The sequence below is a fragment of the Moschus berezovskii genome, chromosome 27, assembly GCF_049115385.1.
Source record: "Moschus berezovskii isolate FMDL1 chromosome 27, NW_MosBer_1.0, whole genome shotgun sequence".
Lineage (NCBI taxonomy): Eukaryota > Metazoa > Chordata > Mammalia > Artiodactyla > Moschidae > Moschus > Moschus berezovskii.
The window spans coordinates 32,679,272-32,696,323 of NC_142486.1; the positions used below are offsets into that span (position 1 = coordinate 32,679,272).

Sequence of the window (17,052 nt, forward strand, 5' to 3'; positions counted from 1 at the left end):
TCCATGGGATTTTCCAGGCAAGCGTACTGGAGTGGGTTGCCATTGCCTTCTCCATTTCTTTTCTACTTGAGTTAAAAAATAAATATTGAAAGGCCTTCGAGCAACAGTGCACCAAAACTGAACGTCCTGTACTTTCAGTGGATTTCTCTGGTCTTCACCCCAAATCCATGCCATTTCCAAAACATCCACATTTAAAAACATAAGGAAACACCCAACTTCTTACACCAGGCCAGAAGATGTATCTAAATTTCTCTCCTGGATTGGAAGTGGGAAATTCCATGGAGGTGATACTGCCCTGTTCACCATTCGCCCTTTTCTACTCCTCATAGTTATTTAAGGTCTACTGTGTCCCATTAACTGTGCTCAGGACGGAACTGGGCTAAGGGCCCATGTTCTTCCCAGGACCTGGCACAAGGTTCGCACATAACAGGTGTTCAACAGGTATCAGAGTGAATAAATGAATGAAGTTTGTTTCACCTTCAGCAGTTGCAGGATTAATGGTTTGCTCTATAATTCATTTAAAGGGGCATGAGAGAGCCATGGAGAAAAACGTGCAGGTTCTGGCCTCAAAACATACACAGGCCCAGCAGCTTCCGGGGTCCTTCTGTTTCCTAGTCTGTAAAAATGGGTAACATACTGCATGCACTTCCCCCGGCTGGTTCCAATTAAGCAATGCATGTAAAGCACCCAGCTCAGGGAGGCCTGAGATTTAAAAGTCTGGTTGAAAGCCCTTTGGGAGGCACTCTGGGCAAGATCAGTCAGTCTCCTGAAGGATGTACAAGGGGTGCCCCTGAGGAGGGGAATCAGCGAGTGGAAGAAACTCACTTTTTTGTGAACTTCTTGGTTGTTTGAATGTTTAACCACTCTCGTTATTATTGCTGTAAAACACGTTTTACAAAGTAAAAACAAGAAGCAACCCTACTACTGCAGGTCTGACCTGCCGGGAAGTTTCTTTACTCAGCTGTCGCTGAATTTTATTATGCAGATTCCCCCCGCCCCGCCCCGCCGAGGGGTGGATCTTCCAGCAGCCAGAACCTGCAGAGACGAACGGGGCGCCGATTGATCTTCCCTACCGTGGAAAACTGCGGCTTTCGAAAAGGCCAAAATTTTCACTGGTGAGGTCCAGCGCCCCAGACCCCCGCCCGCCTCCTTTCTCAACAGGTAAACTGAGGCCCAAAAAGGCGTGGCGCCAATACTCAAGTCCAGCAGGGTGCTGATGAAGCTCACGATTTCAAATCTTCAGCTTTTGTAGCCTTAGGATACTTCTCGGTTGTAACCGTGTTTTGAGTCTTTCCCCTCCCCCTGGTCTGTCGCGGAACCGCAGAGCGAATCGGATTCGAGATCTGCCCCGAGTCCGGAACCGCGAGAGCGACTCAGAAGCCGGCGCCTGGAGGGGAGGGGCGAGTCAGTATACGCCCCCGGAAGTCTCGGGCCAATGAGCGCAGGCGTCGAGCGAGCCAATGAGCGCAGGGGATGAGGAGGCGACGAGCCAATGAGCGCAAGGGAGGGCGGCGAACCAATGAGCTTGGGGATGGCGGGCGGCGAGCCAATGAGCGCGGGGCTGCTCCGGAGGCGGTGCTCGGAACGCGATCTGGAGGGCTACGCGGCGGCCGCAGCTATGGGGGCAGCGCCTTCGCGGGCGCCGGGCGGGCTCAAGGAGCGTCCGGGAGCGGCTGAGGAGTCCGTCACCGGGACTGGCCCTTGACGCTGAGCCGCGGTGGGGAGGGTCGTCGCAGGCGCCGCGAGGGCCAGCGAGCGGGAGCCGGGAGCGTCGGAGGAGCCCGGGGCAGCAGCCGGCCACTTCGGGGAGGGGGTGGGGGCGCCAGCCTGACCGCTGGAAGGGTCGACGGCGCGGTGTGGCCTCCTCTGCGGGTGGGGCGACCCGCCTGGCACTCTCAGGGGCCGGGGCGCGTCCGCAGGGACCGACGCACATCTCTTGAGGGCACGCCGCCGGGGCCCAGGGCCGCCTGGGCCAGCCCCGGGGAGCCCCTGGATGGCTGAGCTGCCCCCGCGCCGGCCGCCCGGGCGCCGCAGCGGCTGAGCTCGCCGGGATCGCCGGGCCGCCGCCGCCGCCCGCCGCCCTCGCCGCCCGCTGCATGCCCGGCGCCCGGGTCGCGGCCCACCTGGACGCTCTGGGCCCCCTGGTCCCCTCCGTGCCGCCGCCGCTCCTGCCCTCTATGTTCTACGTGGGCCTGTTCTTCGTCAACGTGCTGATCCTGTACTACGCCTTCCTCATGGAGTACATCGTCCTCAACGTGGGCCTCGTCTTCCTGCCCGAGGACATGGACCAGGCGCTGGTGGACCTCGGCGTGCTCTCCGACCCCGGCTCGGGCCTCTACGACGCCGACTCGGAGCTCGACGTCTTCGATGGTTACTTGGAGTAGGCTCGGCTGCCGTCCCCACGCCGCTCTCCCCACGACCCGCAACCCTCGGCCCGGACCGGGGCCCCAGGTCATGCCGCTGCTGTTGATTGAGGGCACCGCCTGGCCAGGGATGGGACCCCCAAGACGAGGCCCGCTGCGGCCTCTGAGGCCTGTAAGTGCCCTCCCTGCGCAGGACGAGGGCGGGCTGGGGCGCTGGCGAGGAAGAGGGAGGCAGCTCAAGCCGGACACACACCCCTCCCCTAGGCCTCTGATTTCTCAGTCCATGTCTGTTTGGATGACGGGAATGGCTGGATTTTTCTTAGGCCCTTAGTTAGGGCTGGAAGGCTTCCCCTAGCGAAGGTGACAGCTGTTGAAGAAGGGAAGGGACGTAGGGCGCAAGCGGCTTCCTGGTTAGCCATAGTAGCAACTTCACAGCTTGGGGAGAAAGCTTTTGCACCCAAGTCCATTTGAGGCAGGCCTGTCAACTCCTCCCCACCCCCCCACCCCCCATCCTTAGCCTGCATCGATGGTGACCTTGCCTTTTGGGGGACTCCCAGTAGTCCTGGAAGGATGAAGACTTGCAGTGTTAAAAGAGGGAGGAAGCCAGGCACTGATCCCCTTTGTCTTATGGCCCCTTGGAGGACTGGGTGGGGACTTAGAGCAAGGGTTCCCGGCTGACGCTGTGAGAGGAGAAACCTTCAGCAAAGAACCCTGTACTTCCTTTGGCGTTGGCTAGGCTCCCGTTTTGGAATCAGGTTTCAGGGCGCCCCAGCTCATCAGTTCCGCAGTTCAAATCTGCAGGGGCTGCCAGTTTCGCAGGCTGCTTTCACAGACGAGACCAGCTGGGGCTTGGTGCTGCGGTCGCTTTGCCTCCTGTATCTGCAAGGCAAACTCAAGGGGCTTGGGGACCAGCAGGAGAAGGAACTATAGGATCCTTGCACTGAGGTGTTGAAGCCCTGCCTCTGGGCTGCCACCAGAATGCTGTGTCCGGCCCCACCTTGTGTTTTGGTGGGAGGGAAATGAAAATCCAGCAAGGAGGAAGACGTGGCCAAAGTCACAGCCGGGAAGAGAGGCAGCAGGCCTAGATGAGAGAGGCTCTGGTGAGGGTTTAAGGTACGTGCAGGAATTTCTCAGCTGAGCCCCTCAGCTGGATGTGCTAGGCACTGTCCTGAGTGGCAGTGGCAGGGGACACTGAGGTGGTGGGCAGGGGCTCCTTTTGGAAAACGGGCACTAATGCCACTCACCCTAAGCATGCTGTGTTTACCCCTTCCTCTTGCCTGTCTTAGCCTAGATGACCATAGTCAGAGGGTGATGCACGGTGGGCAGGACGCACTAGCAGTGTCAACCTGGGCGGCTGGCAGTGAGATTTCTTTGAAGAAAGCATTATTTGAGCTCAGGGAGACCTTAGCAAGAGCCAAGTGCCTGGTGGAGCATGTGTCAGCTGCTCTGCATACCTGTCCATCGATTTGTTGTTTTCTTAAATAGATGTTTGCCCAGTACCTAGTGTGCTTGGGTGAACACAGTGAACAAGACAGACTCAGACCCAGGCCTCTTGGCACTTGGTGAGGAAGACAAGCGGGTTCCCAACAAGGCAGATTTTTGAGAGCTACAGTAGAAAGGCGCGACATCCCCTATTGCATTCACTATTTCCCCGCTTAGAGCAGCTCCTGGCATCTAGTAATTACTCAGTAAATGCCTGAGTAAGTGAAACAAGACTGGGAGATGGGCTGCTTCAGACAGGGAATTCAGAGAAGGCCTCTCTGAAGAGGTGACACCTTTGAGCTGAGCCCTAAATTGATGGAAGGAGCCACATGTGATGATCTGGAGAAAAGCAGTCCAGGCCCAGGGACCCACTAGTGCCAAGGTCATGGGGTGGGAGATAGCTGGTTCTTCCAACAACTGCAAGGAGGCCAGTGCGACAGAACAGCCCCAGGAGAGGTTAGTAGGGTGGGCAGGGCCAAATCAGTCAGGACCTGGGAGGGCACGGCCACAAGCAATGGGAAGTCATCAGAAGGTTTTAGGCAGGGAAGGACACGATTCCGGTCCACATTTTGCAAAGATGACTGGTGATGGTGGGCAGGATGAGCCATAAGGGCAAGTGCGGAAATTGGGAAGCCAGTTAGGAACTGGTTAGTTGCTCAGGCCAGATGTGATGGAGGCTTGGATGAGGCAAAGTTGGTGAAGATGGAGAAACACAAACAGAGCAAGAATGCCTTTTGGAGGCAGAACCTATGGGATCCACTCAGAACCTGTACTGAGTGTCAGTGATATACCACGTCTGGTTCTAGGCCCTTTGCATATTCACTCATTGGATCATTCAACAAATGTTAGCCCTGCCTGCTCTCACACGTTCGATCGCTGGGTGGGCAAGATCCCCTGGAGGAGGAAATGGCACCCCACTCCAGTGTCTTTGCCTGGAAAATCCCATGGATAGAGGAGCCACTGACTACAGTCCATGGGATCGCAAAGAGTCGGATGCGGCTGAAGCCCTGAGCACACATGTGCACACGCTCTCCTGCCAAGCTCCAGAGATCCCAAGATGAATCCCCGCCCCCAACCAAGCCTTTGACTTACAGTCAGTGCAACTTGATGATGAATGTCTTATTTTACCTCTTCACCACATCAACTGCAACACTTCCCATTCCAAATGAAAACATTGGCACTCTCTGGACCAAAAAGCGAAGCCCAAATGCTTCGGCATACTTTGCAGCCAACACTGTTTGAGCAGAAATACCAGGAAGTGTATCTCAAGGACACCCTTGCAAAGCTTTCCAAGTGACAGGGCCTGACTCCAGCAGGTGGGGAGGCCCAGGGCTGTGATAAATAGTGGTGCCTGGAGAAATGGTGGGAACCAGGCACAGCGTGCCTTCTTTCTTAGTCCAATATCCAAGCCACAGTGGCCTAGGTCCCAAAGATAAGAAGCCCAGACTCCAATTGGGGAGGGGTGGCTAGTAGCAAGAAAAGCCTATGGGAAAGATGAAAGATGGTCTGACTGCACCTCCTCTCCTGGCCCCTTTCGTAAGCAGAACACCAGTAGTCAAATCTTGCTCCTTCTCGCTCTTTCTCAGGTAAGACAGTCTCCTGCTGCACACAGGTCAATTCAGGAAACGCTGACTGAGGATGTGGGCTCGCCAGGCAGGAGGACTGGGGTGACCTCAGGATGAAAGGTGCACTCATTTTGCCCCCTCTCTTTTTCCACATTACTCAGTTTCTCAAATGCTTGTTGAACCCCTATTTAAGGAGGCAGTATTAGGCTTCCCAGGTGGCTCAGTGGTGAAGAATCCACCTGCCAGTGCAGGATACTCAGGTTTGATCCCTGGTTTGGGAAGATCCCCTGGAGGAGGAAATGGCAACTCACGCCAGTATTCTTGTCTGGGAAATCGCATGGACAGAGGAGCCTGGCGGGCTACAGTCCATGGGTCGTCAAGTGCCTAGACTCAAGATGATCTAGGTTCAAATACCAATCCTAGTTGTGACCTTGGGCATGCCACAGTACCTCCCCAGGTGTCAGATTCCTCTTCTGTAAAGCAGGGATCATAATCTTCGTTCTGAGGATTGAATGAGATGTAAAGCTCTTAGACCTTCCCCTATGTGTGTGACACCTGAAAATTAACCACTATTATCGTACACTCAGGGCCTTGTGAATGTAGAAACCTGCATGTACCCTCAAGTATGCATATTTATCTCCCACGATGAGCAGGACAGTCTACTCTTATGACTCAGCTGGTAAAGAATCCACCTGCAATGCCGGAGACCTGGATTCCATCCCTGGGTCGGGAAGATCCCCTGGAGAAGGGAATGGCAACCCACTCCAGTATTCTGGCCTAGAGAATTCCATGGTCTGTGTAGTCCATGGGGTAGTAAAGAGTCGGACACGACTGAGCAACTTTCACTTTCTCTTCTTTCATGAGCAAGAGAGGTCTGGCTGCCTGAATGCTGGGTGGGTCCAGGTCTGGACCACCAGGACAGACTTCCCACTCTGCCTGGCTGGCCTGGGACCCTCAAGAGACCTTTTCCGTCGCCCCATGGTCTCTAAGGCCACCCGATCTGGAGAGCCGTGGCTGTGGTTTTCCTCGAGTATTCTTCGTTGCCCAGGAGCGGGGACTGGGGACCAGGCACTCCTTCCTGGGAAAGAGGGCCTCTGTAGATGGCCCAGGCGCTGGGGAGAGTCCTCACGTCCCAGCGGTTCCTCTGCGAGGCAGCTTAGCTGGATTGATTTGTCCTGGTTCCTGATGAAAGCAGCCTCTGCCTGCCAGCGCTCTCTTGGCACGGAGGGAGAGGAGGCTCTCTGCGCTGGAAATGTAGGGACTGGAGAACATTATTGCCCGAGTCAGCGTGGCCTAGGGGAGGCCAGGTTGGGAGCTAAGGGTAGGCGGACTAGGTCTGCTTATCACAGGGTTTCCCAGACACCAGTGTTCTGACTGGTGCCATAGCTGCCCCTTCCTCACCCGCCTGCCCTGGTCTCTTGGTGGCAGTCTGTGGCCTGTGCCATCACAGAACACTCAGACTAGGCATCTGGCTTCCCAGCTCGGAAACCCAAACCTCCCTCGGGGACGCACACGATAGATTCAGATGGTGGGAGAGGCTGCGGTGGAGCTCTTGGGAGGGGGTCAGGGCGGACAGGGGAGCCAGGTGGGAGGGAAACAAGTGGTGGTGACCTGCAAAGACAGGTGTGCCCCTAGGCCCTGCTGCCTCTCCAGCTCTGTGCTACCTTGAGGCCCCCTGGGAAGTGTGCTGGCTGCCCCACTGGACAGGAGAAGACCCCCATATGTTTCAAGACAGCTGAGGTGCCGGGGGCCCCATTCCCTCATGCCTGAGTTGTGCAAACTGGAGATTTCATCCTAGGGAAACCCTCATAGCCCTTGCCTGTTTCCTGAACTCAGAACTGAAGGGCTCCTGTCAACTTGAGCGTTGGTATTCCTGGTTTATGTGCCATCCTCCCTTCCTGGGACTTCTGAAAGCATAGTTTGCTTTTGGGAAACCAAGGCCACAATAAAAAGGACAGGCAGCCGCATCCCCCATGTCTCAGAGAAAGAAACTGAGGCCTGGAAAGGGGGTTGAGGGACCAGGGGTACAAAGCTAGCAAGACGCAAGCCCCCGACCCAGCGCTGAGGGAGGGTGCAGAGGGGCTCCCAGCTGCCCTCCTTGGCTCTGCCAGGCCTGCCTCACGTGTTCTCTTGGTCCTTGGTCGGAGTTACTTTTCTTAAACTTTATTTTGAAATAATTTCACAATTTCACAAGTTGCAAAGAATTCCCATATACATGTCACCCAGATTCCCCAGTTGCATGCATTCATATTTGCCATGCTTGTTCATGTGTGCAAAATGCTTACTCTGTGTCCACATGTATGTGTGTGTATACATGCTTCCACGTGTGTGTGTACACATGTACATATGTGAATATTTTTCTGAACCACTTTTGAAAACAGATTGCAGATATTATTTTCATTTTCTCCTAAATATGTGAGTGTGTATTTCCTTAGAAGGAGGGCGTTTCCTTAAATCATCGCAGCACCGCTGTCAGAATCAACAAATGTAGCGTTGATAGCACTCTCAGGACCGGTCTGAGCTGTGACTATTCAGATTTCATCAATCGTGCCAATAGTGTCCTCTCACAGTAAAAACAGGGAGGGCGGGAAGGGAGGTGAGGTCCAGGACCTGATCCCAGGTCGCCCTTGTCACCCCTTGTCACGTCTCTTAGGCTGTCTTTAGTCTGAACAGCCCCTCGGTCTGTGTCTTGCATGACACTGACATTTTTGAAGCATGCGAGCCTGATATTTTGTAGACTGTCTCTCAGTTGGGGTTGTCTGATGTTTACTCCTGAGTTTAGATTCAGATGGTGTACTTTTTGGCAGGAATACCACAGGGAAGTGAGCATGTGTCCTGAGTACATCGTATCAGGAGACACGTGATGTCTATCAGCCTCATTGCTGGAGATGTTAACTCTGACCACTTGGTTAAGGTCTTGCCTGCCACCTCTCTACTGCAGAGTTTCTGGTCCTCCCTTTATAGTTTATGATGAAGTATGTTTGTTCTAGTGCTTAATTTCTTAAAAATCTGTCTTTTTCATGTGAATTTATTTTTAAAAGACTTTATGTCACTAAAAAGAGAAAACCAGCATCACTTGGCATGGATAAAAATACTAAGTGCCAAAGTCATTAACTTCTGGACAAATACTAAAGTCAGCTAAAGGCACAGGGCCCCCAGCTCTCTGTTAAAAAGTCAAATTAGCAAGTGTCACGTGATAAACTCTAGCATCAAAGTGGAACTTTCTTCTCCGGGTAACCATAAGGATTGGCCAAGAACCAAAAAGCCAGTCACTGGCTCCCTGGGTGTCTCTCAGGTTTATCCCAGGCCATCTCCGTGGACCCCCTCAGACTGGTGCTTAGAAGCTTTGCAGTCAGATTTGGGTTTAAGTCCCAGCTGGGCTAGGGCCATCACCTCCCCAAGCCTCAGTTTCCTTCTCTGTAAAATGGGGAAGATAGTGGTCCCCGTTGAAGGGCTCAGATCTGCCTTCCAGTTCAGGAGATGCAAGAGATGAGGTTTCAGTCCCTGGGTTGGGAAGATCCCCTGGAGGAGGAGATGGCAGCCCACTGCAGTATCCTGGCCTGGAAAATCCCATGGACGGAGGATCCTTGCGAGCTACAGTCCAGTGGGTATCAGAGAGTCAGAGACGACTGAGCTGTGAAGGCAGCTGAAAGACTCTTGCACATTAGATGAGATGCTGGCGGTCCCGTAGTTGATTCTTGATTGGTGATGCCATCGGTGGTGGTGGTGTGTCAGACCCAGAGCAGGTCAGCCCAAGAAGCCTTCCCCTTTTGGGCCCCCTTCCTCTCTGTGGGGGCCAGTTGCCAAGGAGGGTGTGTCTGTTGGGCAGGCTTTGAAGCAGTCCGAGGGTGGTGATAACTGGTGCCCAGGGAGCCAGGTGATGCTGGTATCCTCGTAGCTGGCAGCCCCTGCCCCGAGCCTGGGGGTGGCTGGGACCTGGTTCCAGTATCAGTCACCCCCCGAAGGGGCAAGCTCCATTCCTGGGAATCCTTCCTGCCAGGGACCTTGGCTCGGTGGTTATAAATAACCGCATCTCCACAGTTCCCTTGAGCAGCACCCCATGAAACAGGTTGGGCAGGGCTCATTAGCTCCAATAGACAGGGCGGAAAACAGGCTTGTGGAGGTTCAGCGACTCGCCCCAGACACCCTGCCGTGAGGGGGCCGCGTGGCACCTCCTGGCCACACTCCCAGTGCTCTGAGTGAGGCCTCGTCACAGGCGTCCCTGGGAGGCAGTGAGCATGCCGAAGCCTAGTGCGGGCCGGCTATGGATGCCCTGCCCCTTCTCGGGCACTTGCTGCTTTGCACTTTGGAGCAGAGGAGCCAGGCCCAGGCTCCCTTTTTGCAGGCCAGGAGTATCTGGCTAGATTAATGGTTTCACAGTCAGCATTTAGCTGTTGCTTTCTGTTTATGACAAATGATCTTGTTTTCTTTCATTCACGATAGTGACATAAAGATTGCTTTTAAAATTGTGGAATTTGCGGGGGAGAAAACACTGCAGTAGTTCAGGTGGTTCTTGGCTGTGGAAGGACTCAGAAGGCCTCATGGAGCCTGGGGCGCAGGCCAGCTAGAGTCGCTCCTGGTTGAGGGGCGTCAACCGCCGACTTAGAAACCAGCATCCAGACACTGGAGAAAGGGGCCAGGACCCTGGCTTCCCCCAGGAGCCTGGACCCAGGCAGACAGGCGAGGTCTCCTTCGCCCTCCTGCTTCCAGCCATGCACTTGTCCACCAGACACGGCAGAGGCCTTCCTGTGCGCGGCCTGGTACTGAAATGGCAGCAGAGACCCTGGGCAAGTCATATCCGCCAGTGTCTGTCTTTACGGCTTTAATTGGCTGGTGGGTACGTGGAGAAGGAGGCGCGGGCAGTGGGTGCCCAGGAGGCAGGGTCTTTTGGAGGAGGGCAGGGATACCCCCAGAAGGCCCCCTGCACCGAGGAGACCCCCGTTTCCACCCTGTGTTTTCTCGCTGAGAACAGGTGGGGGCATGGATGGGAGGGGCCATGTGTGCCGAGTGTTGCAGGCATTCCACCAACACAGTTTCATGCAATCCTTGTAACAAACGGCCAGCAGTTTGTTTCAGATGGGGACACAAGCCCAGACAGGTTAGGTGACTTGCCTGAGGTCACACAGGTAGGAAGGGGCAGAACCTGAAGGACTTGAGACTGGCCAATTCCAGACCTCACCCAGGCAATCCCAGAGGAGCAGGGGAGTGGGATGGCCCAGCTTCACAGAGAATCCTCTTCCAACACGTCTAGAGCATTGCCCCACCAGCACCTTTAAGACATAAATCTCATACCAGGCAGTGTCTCCCCAGAGATACCAGACTGAGACATTGCTTCTAAAGATGAATCAAGCACCCAACTATCATTCTGATGACAAACCAGTCAGCCAGCCATTCCTTCTCTCCAGCTCTGGGGAATGGCCTGGAAGGAAAGGTTACAGTTTCAGAAAGAGAAAATACCCAAAGCCAATAGCTGATGAATTGTCTGTCATGCTCTAAGGATGTCAGGAGGTGGGAGAACCCACTGCTGGGCCTCTCTTAAGCTGCAGCCTCGGGATGTTAGCCCAGGGCTTCTGATGCCGGAGGAAATAAATGAACTAGGTGCCAAGAGGAACTGAGAAAGACATTGGGGTCAGACCACAGAGGTTCAAATCCTGGCTCTGCCACTTAGGAGCTGTGTGACCTTGCTTGGTTAACTTAATCTCTCTGAGCCCCATTTGAAATTCAGGGATGATGGTCCTCCTTGGCTCCACCTCTTGGGGTTGTTTTGAGGAATAAAAGCGAAGCCATGAGTTGCGGCTGATAGTGCAAGGTGAGCACAGGTGCCTGATAATTTGTCAGCTGGTTTGCTGTGAGACTAGACTTGCAAGTTGAAGGAGCGAGGAGGTTGGGCTCTAACAGCAACAATGTGTGACCCAGAGGAGAGGAGCCAGGACATCCTGCCACCACCAGCAGAGGCCTGGGGCCGTGTCTCTGTCCACAGTGTGCGGTGTGACTTAGGACAGGTCACTGCCCTCTCTGGGCCTCTTCATTTTCTGGAGTGGCCAACTCAGAATCTTCCAAACCTCATATGATATCATCAACAGTTTTTGCCATATCCGCTCGTTGCCTGAACTGATCAGAACTGTTATTTATGCAGGTAACACAAGTTAAACATACACAGTGTTAGTCATTCAGTCGTGCCGGACTCTTTGTGACCCCATGGACTGTAGCCCACTGGGTTCCTCTGTCCGCAGGATTCTCCAGGCAAGAATACTGGAGTGGGTAGCCATGCCCTTCTCCAGGGGATCTTCCTGATCCAGGGATTGAACCCAGATCTTTTGTACTGCAACCAGATTCTTTACCATCTGAGCCACCAGAGTTATGCAATTACTGTCTTCAAACCAGAGGCTCTCTTTTTAAAGTGAAATTAATGTGGTGGAAAGAGAGGGTCTTTATGGTATTACTGTCAGAAAGGGAAGACTGGCATCATTCTCCATAAATAGAAAGTGACCCTGCAGATAAACAATGAGAACAGAGGGCGTTAGTGAATTCCAGCGGGAGCTGGCGCCTGAGCCTGTTCCTTCCGGAAGTTAGCATGTGTGACAGAGTCGCACTAGCCACACTGACGCTTGCCTGGGACTCGGGTTGTTTGCAGTCATGAGCATTGGGAGGGGAGTGAGGCCCTGCTCCGAGTGAGGGGGTCCCACATTCTCTAACAGCCCTTCCCCCCAAATCTGAAATGGGCTCAAGTTCAATCCCCTGCCTTGGAGAGTGTGCAGTGAGCCCTGGTGATGCTGAATTGGAATAAACAATTCTGCCCTGCTTTCCTGGATGCCAGGGGTCTGGGGAGCTCCATGCTGACCGCCACAGGGCACCCCAGAGTCCCCATGGGGAAGGGAGGTGTGCAGAAGGTGGGCTCCTGGTGGGAGGGAGGGGAACTCGTGAACACTTTTCTGGAGGATGGAGCTCTCCGATGCTCTGGTTGCAGCCCTGGCTTCCCCTCCGGCCTGCCAGGTCCTGGGTGAATCTGCAGAGGACACAAACAACTGATGTGGCCCCTGCTGACCTCTCCGTGTCTCCCCCAGGGCTGGGCTTCCCAGGTGGCACTAGTGGTAAAGAACCCACCTGCCATTGCAGGAGACACAACAGATGCAGGTTCAGTCCCTGGGTTGGGAACATCCCGTGGAGGAGGGCATGGCAGCCCACTCCAGTATTCTTGCCTGGAGAATCCTGTGGACAGAGGAGCCTGGTGGGCTATGGTCCATAGGGTTGCAAAGAGTCAGACACGACTGACTTCACTTAGCACTCGTGCATGCGTGAACAGCCTTCAACCCTTTTCCACCCCAAACCAAACTACAGGAGGTTCTGAGACCTGGTCACCAGCCTTCCCACTACGGTGTCCTTCATACGCACCTTTCCCCAGACTCTGGGCTCCGTCCCTTCCCTGCGCTTCCTCCTGGGTCAGCAGGTTACCTTGGGCTGCAATTGCTCCCAAGATGTGTTTCAAAGGCAGAGACTACACTCATCTCAGGGTCCCCAGGGTCCAGGTCAGGCCCGGGCATACATGAGGCATGAGACTATGTAGTGTTTAAAACCTGCAGTGGAAAGAGTCCTGGAGAGCTGAGCATCCTTAAACAAGGTTCTTACTCCATCTGGACCTCAGTGTCTTCATCTGTAAAATGGAATCATAATAGTACCTAACTCTGGGGTGTTAGGAGGGTTGGATGAAATGACCCGTGTGATGCTCCGTCTCAGGCGGAGCAAACAATTCCGGTGCACATTGTTTATTCGGGAGGTGGTCCAGGGGCTTCCCAGGTGGCACTAGTGGTAAAGAACCCACCTGCCAATGCAGGAGACATAAGATCTTCCCCTGGGTCGGGAAGATTCCCCTGAAGGTGGGCATGGCAACCCACTCTAGTATTCTTGCCTGGAGAACCCCATGGACAGAGGAGCCTGGCCCTGTCCGTAGGGTCGCAAAGAGTTAGACATGACTGAAGCAACTTAGCATGCTATGCCCAGGAATTAACTGATGTGGAGTAGGGCAGTGAGACCGGGAAGGAATGTATCATCTAGCAGGTCACCTCCACGGCCCTGGGCTCAGTCCTGCTCAGGAGCTCTGGGAAGCAGTGTAGTGGACAATATAGCTCAGAGTCACTCCAGTCGCCGCATGAGAGCTGGGAAACTGAAAGGGGGAAAGTGTCAGGCTCTCAGTCGTGTCCGACTCTTTGTGACCCCATGGACTGGAGCCCACCAGGCTCCTCTGTCCATGGGATCTCCCGGGCAAGAAAACTGGAGTGGGTTGTCATTCCGTTCCCCAGGAGATCTTCCCAACCCAGGGATAGAACCCGAGTCTCCTGCATTGCAGGCAGATTCTTTACCACCTGAGCCCACAGGGGATAGGGTATTGATTCCCCGCTTTCTGGCCTTTACTAGTTGGAAGGCAGCTGTGGAAAGATATTGGCTCTGCCTGCACTTGCAGCCTGGAGCCCAAGCAGGCTCTGGAGGCAGAGAGGCCTCAGACAGAGAGGTGGGTCCCTGTAGCTGGAAGCTGCCAGGTTAGGGTGCCTCGGAAGGGTGAGTGGACGAAGTTGGGTGCGGCACCCACACTCTGCCTAGGGCTCATGGTGCAGAGTAAGAGCTCAGGAGGTGGTACCTGCCCTGATCGTGACTGTCTCCATCTTTATCACTATTCCGGTGCCAGCTTCACCTCTCACAGTTAAGCAACTTCAGGCAGGTCCCAACCTCAAACAGAGGTCTTAACCTCTCTTTCTTAGCCTATAAAGTAGGGAGATTCATGGTTCTCGTGGAAGCAGTTCTGTCCCCTTGGGTGGCCCTAGGAAATGGGGTGAGGGAGCAATTTTGTTGTCACCTTTGGGACCAAGGATGCTGCTGTACACCCCAGAACAACCAACCTGCCACGTCAGAGAATTGTCCTGCCCCAAATATCAGTAACTCCTGATGAACAATAATACATGTCGTGTTTAACATAAGTTTTTTAAATTATTATTTTCCTAATATTTATTTAATTTGGCTGCACCGGATCTCAGTTGGGGCACATAGGATCTTCATTGCCCAAAGCGCGTGTGGGTTTACTTGACCTGTGGCATGTGGAATCTTAGTTCCCCAACCAGGGATCGAATCCATGTCCCCTGCATTGGAAGGTCAATTCTTAACCCCCCAGGGAAGCTCCTAATGTCTGAGATTTATGTGATGCTTGATGACGTTTGCGGTAGTCTGAGTTGGCATCAAAGGTGGTGAGACTCAGAACTGGGGCAGGACTTGTGGGGCTGTAAGTGGGGTGGGCATGGGAATGTGAGATGCTGCAGGCACAGCTGGACCCAGAGAGAACGGCGGGGGTGCGGGGCAGGAAATGACCTATGGGGAGCCAGGTGGGGAGGATGCTGTGCCCTGGGAAGATGGGCCAGGCGGGGCTGCTGAGTAGCTTGGCTGTGGCCACAGCCTTCCTGTAGGCAACGAGGCATCTTCCTGGCAAGGTGAGAGCTGCTGCCAAGCCCTGCCCACTCCCTGGAACTCATGTTAGCCGGCTGACCCCAGGCGACCCTGAGCAAGCTACCCTGTTCCTTCCTCAGGTCCCAAGATGCCCCTCCTGGGGATATTCTGCCAGGAGTGAGACAGCCCTTCCTTTCCCAGGTGAAACTGCACTGCTTCTCCAGCCTGGTGCTTGGAAATCAGACACTTTCATTAAAATTTTTTAATAAAAAATCATAGGGGACCTCCCTGGTAGTCCAGTGGATAAGACCTCTCCCAGTGTGTGGGTACGGGCTCGATCCCTGGCCGGGGAACCAAGATCCCACATCCCCACCTTTTGTGTTCAGTCCTGTCCGACTCTTGGACCCCATGGTCTGTACCCCGCCAGGCTCCTCTGTCCGTGGGGTTTGCCAGGCCTGAATACTGGAGTGGATTGCCATTTCTTCCTCCAGGGGATCTTCCTGACCCGGGGTCGAACCTGCCTCTCCTGCACCTCTTGCACTGCAGGTGGATTCTTTACCTTTGAGCCACCAGGGAAGCCCTAAGACTCCACATACCTCCTGGCCAAAAAAACCAAAGCATCAGAAAGAAGCAATACTGTAACAAATTCAATAAGGACTTTAAAAATGGTCCACATCCAGAAAAGAAAAATTACAGGACAGCATCGCCAGCCTAAGGTCGAGGTTCCTGGTGGTTCCCCAAACCTCTTGATGGATGAGGGCAGGTCAGTGATTCCATGTTACTAACGCCCCTTTGTCCCTCTTGCCAGGCCTGGTCCCCTCGAAAGCTCCGTGCCAACAGAGAGGTTCCCGTCTGGGCCCAGGATGGTGGGACAGAAAGATTGAGAATGGACGCCGAGGTCTGGAAGGCACGTGCCCCCGCCTGGAGGGTGAGGCAGGGGTACCCGGAGACCTCGCCTGCCTGTGGCATCGTGCCCACAGCCTCGCCCTGGCTTACGACCTTCCGCCATCTCAATGGATGTTTACATGAACCCAGCCAGAGTCAGCTTCCCTGCTTTCCACCCCCGGCTGCATCTGCTTACCCCACTTAACCTTCGGAGGGAGAGGACACGTCATACACCAAAGCGACTCCCAGCTCTGTTTGATGCCAGTGGAGCTCTAAGCCCTCTGTGGTCTGTCCCGAGGCCGGGCTTAGATGCAGCGACTGCTTCCGAGAGTGACTCAGAAGGAAAAGAACACCTGGGGGGCTGAGGGTGGGGTTTGGACTCATTCATTTCAAGTTGTTTGCTCGCCATCAAGTTGCCAGAACTGACACACTGTGCCTGGGGTGGGGACAGCCACTCCTCTGGCCAGAAATATTTTTTGAAAATGTGAGTAGTATGAATACTTGACTTCGATAAACCTGTAAAAGCAATACTTAGGAGGCTAACTTCTTTCGATTAAAAAATGTATGCAACTCCAACCCCTGAGGGCCCTGCTTTTATTTTTTTTCCTCTGAGATTTGGGAAAGGAGTCTTTACACAGAAACTGTGATAAAAGGGCAGAAGAGTCAGGACCTCCGCAGTTGGAGATCCAATGGGGCTTGGAGGGTCTATCCAAGCTGGGCTGGTGTGGGAGTCCCACCTGGGCCCCCTCCTGGCATCCACAAGCCTCTGACAAGCCAGGACCCACCTCGGGTGTGGTGGGAAAGGCCTGATGGTCAAGCTGAAAATCAGGCCCGAATCCCAGAGAAGTTGGAGGTGGGGATGCCCCGTGTTGGGCATGTGGTGATGGTGGTGGTGGTTGCTAGTGGCTAAGTTGTGTCCGACTCTTTGCACCACCATGAACTGTAGCCCACCAGGCTCCTCTGTCCATGGTATTTCCCAGGCAAGAATACACTCCAGGAAATCCCATTTCCTTCTCCAAGGGACCTTTGCAACCCAGGAATCAAACCTGCATAATTCCTTACCGCTGAGCAACCACTTGGCACCTGGTAGACCTCCCCTAGAGATGAGGGGAGTGAGCGGGTGAGGGAAAGAGCAAACAGAAGTCAGATCCACTTGCAGCAATTCTCTCCAGTTTGCAGAACACCTGATGCTTTGCAAAGTACCTTCATGTACACACCGTGTTTAAGAAGGAGTGGCTGGTCAGCTCCATTCTGCGGGTGAGGAGACTGAGGTGTGGGAGAGGAAAGGCCTTCGGGTAATTCCAAGAAAGGATGCTGAGAGGTGCGAA

The 17,052-nt window shown here is 54.3% G+C and overlaps 1 protein-coding gene and 1 long non-coding RNA gene across 3 annotated transcripts; one reads left to right on the plus strand and one right to left on the minus strand.

Moving 5' to 3' along the window:
• The first annotated feature begins 1,136 nt into the window (after nt 1-1,136).
• On the plus strand, nt 1,137-16,533 carry DEXI (Dexi homolog). Of its 2 annotated transcripts, XM_088833242.1 has the most exons (3): nt 1,137-2,535; nt 5,432-5,530; nt 15,648-16,533. In XM_088833242.1, the coding sequence occupies exon 1, from the start codon at nt 2,097-2,099 to the stop codon at nt 2,382-2,384; it is 288 nt and encodes a 95-aa protein (XP_088689368.1). In that variant the 5' UTR covers nt 1,137-2,096; the 3' UTR covers nt 2,385-2,535; nt 5,432-5,530; nt 15,648-16,533. The 2 variants fall into 2 exon arrangements, with proteins under 2 accessions (XP_088689368.1, XP_055265468.1); XM_055409493.2 differs by lacking the exon at nt 5,432-5,530 and having other exon boundaries at nt 1,141-2,535; nt 15,648-16,526.
• LOC148773691 (uncharacterized) lies at nt 11,965-12,927 on the minus strand. Its single transcript, XR_016036641.1, has 3 exons — nt 12,803-12,927; nt 12,515-12,619; nt 11,965-12,416 (listed from the first exon to the last, which is right to left on the minus strand). It is a non-coding gene; the product is annotated as an uncharacterized LOC148773691 (long non-coding RNA).
• Nucleotides 16,534-17,052: the final 519 nt, after the last annotated feature.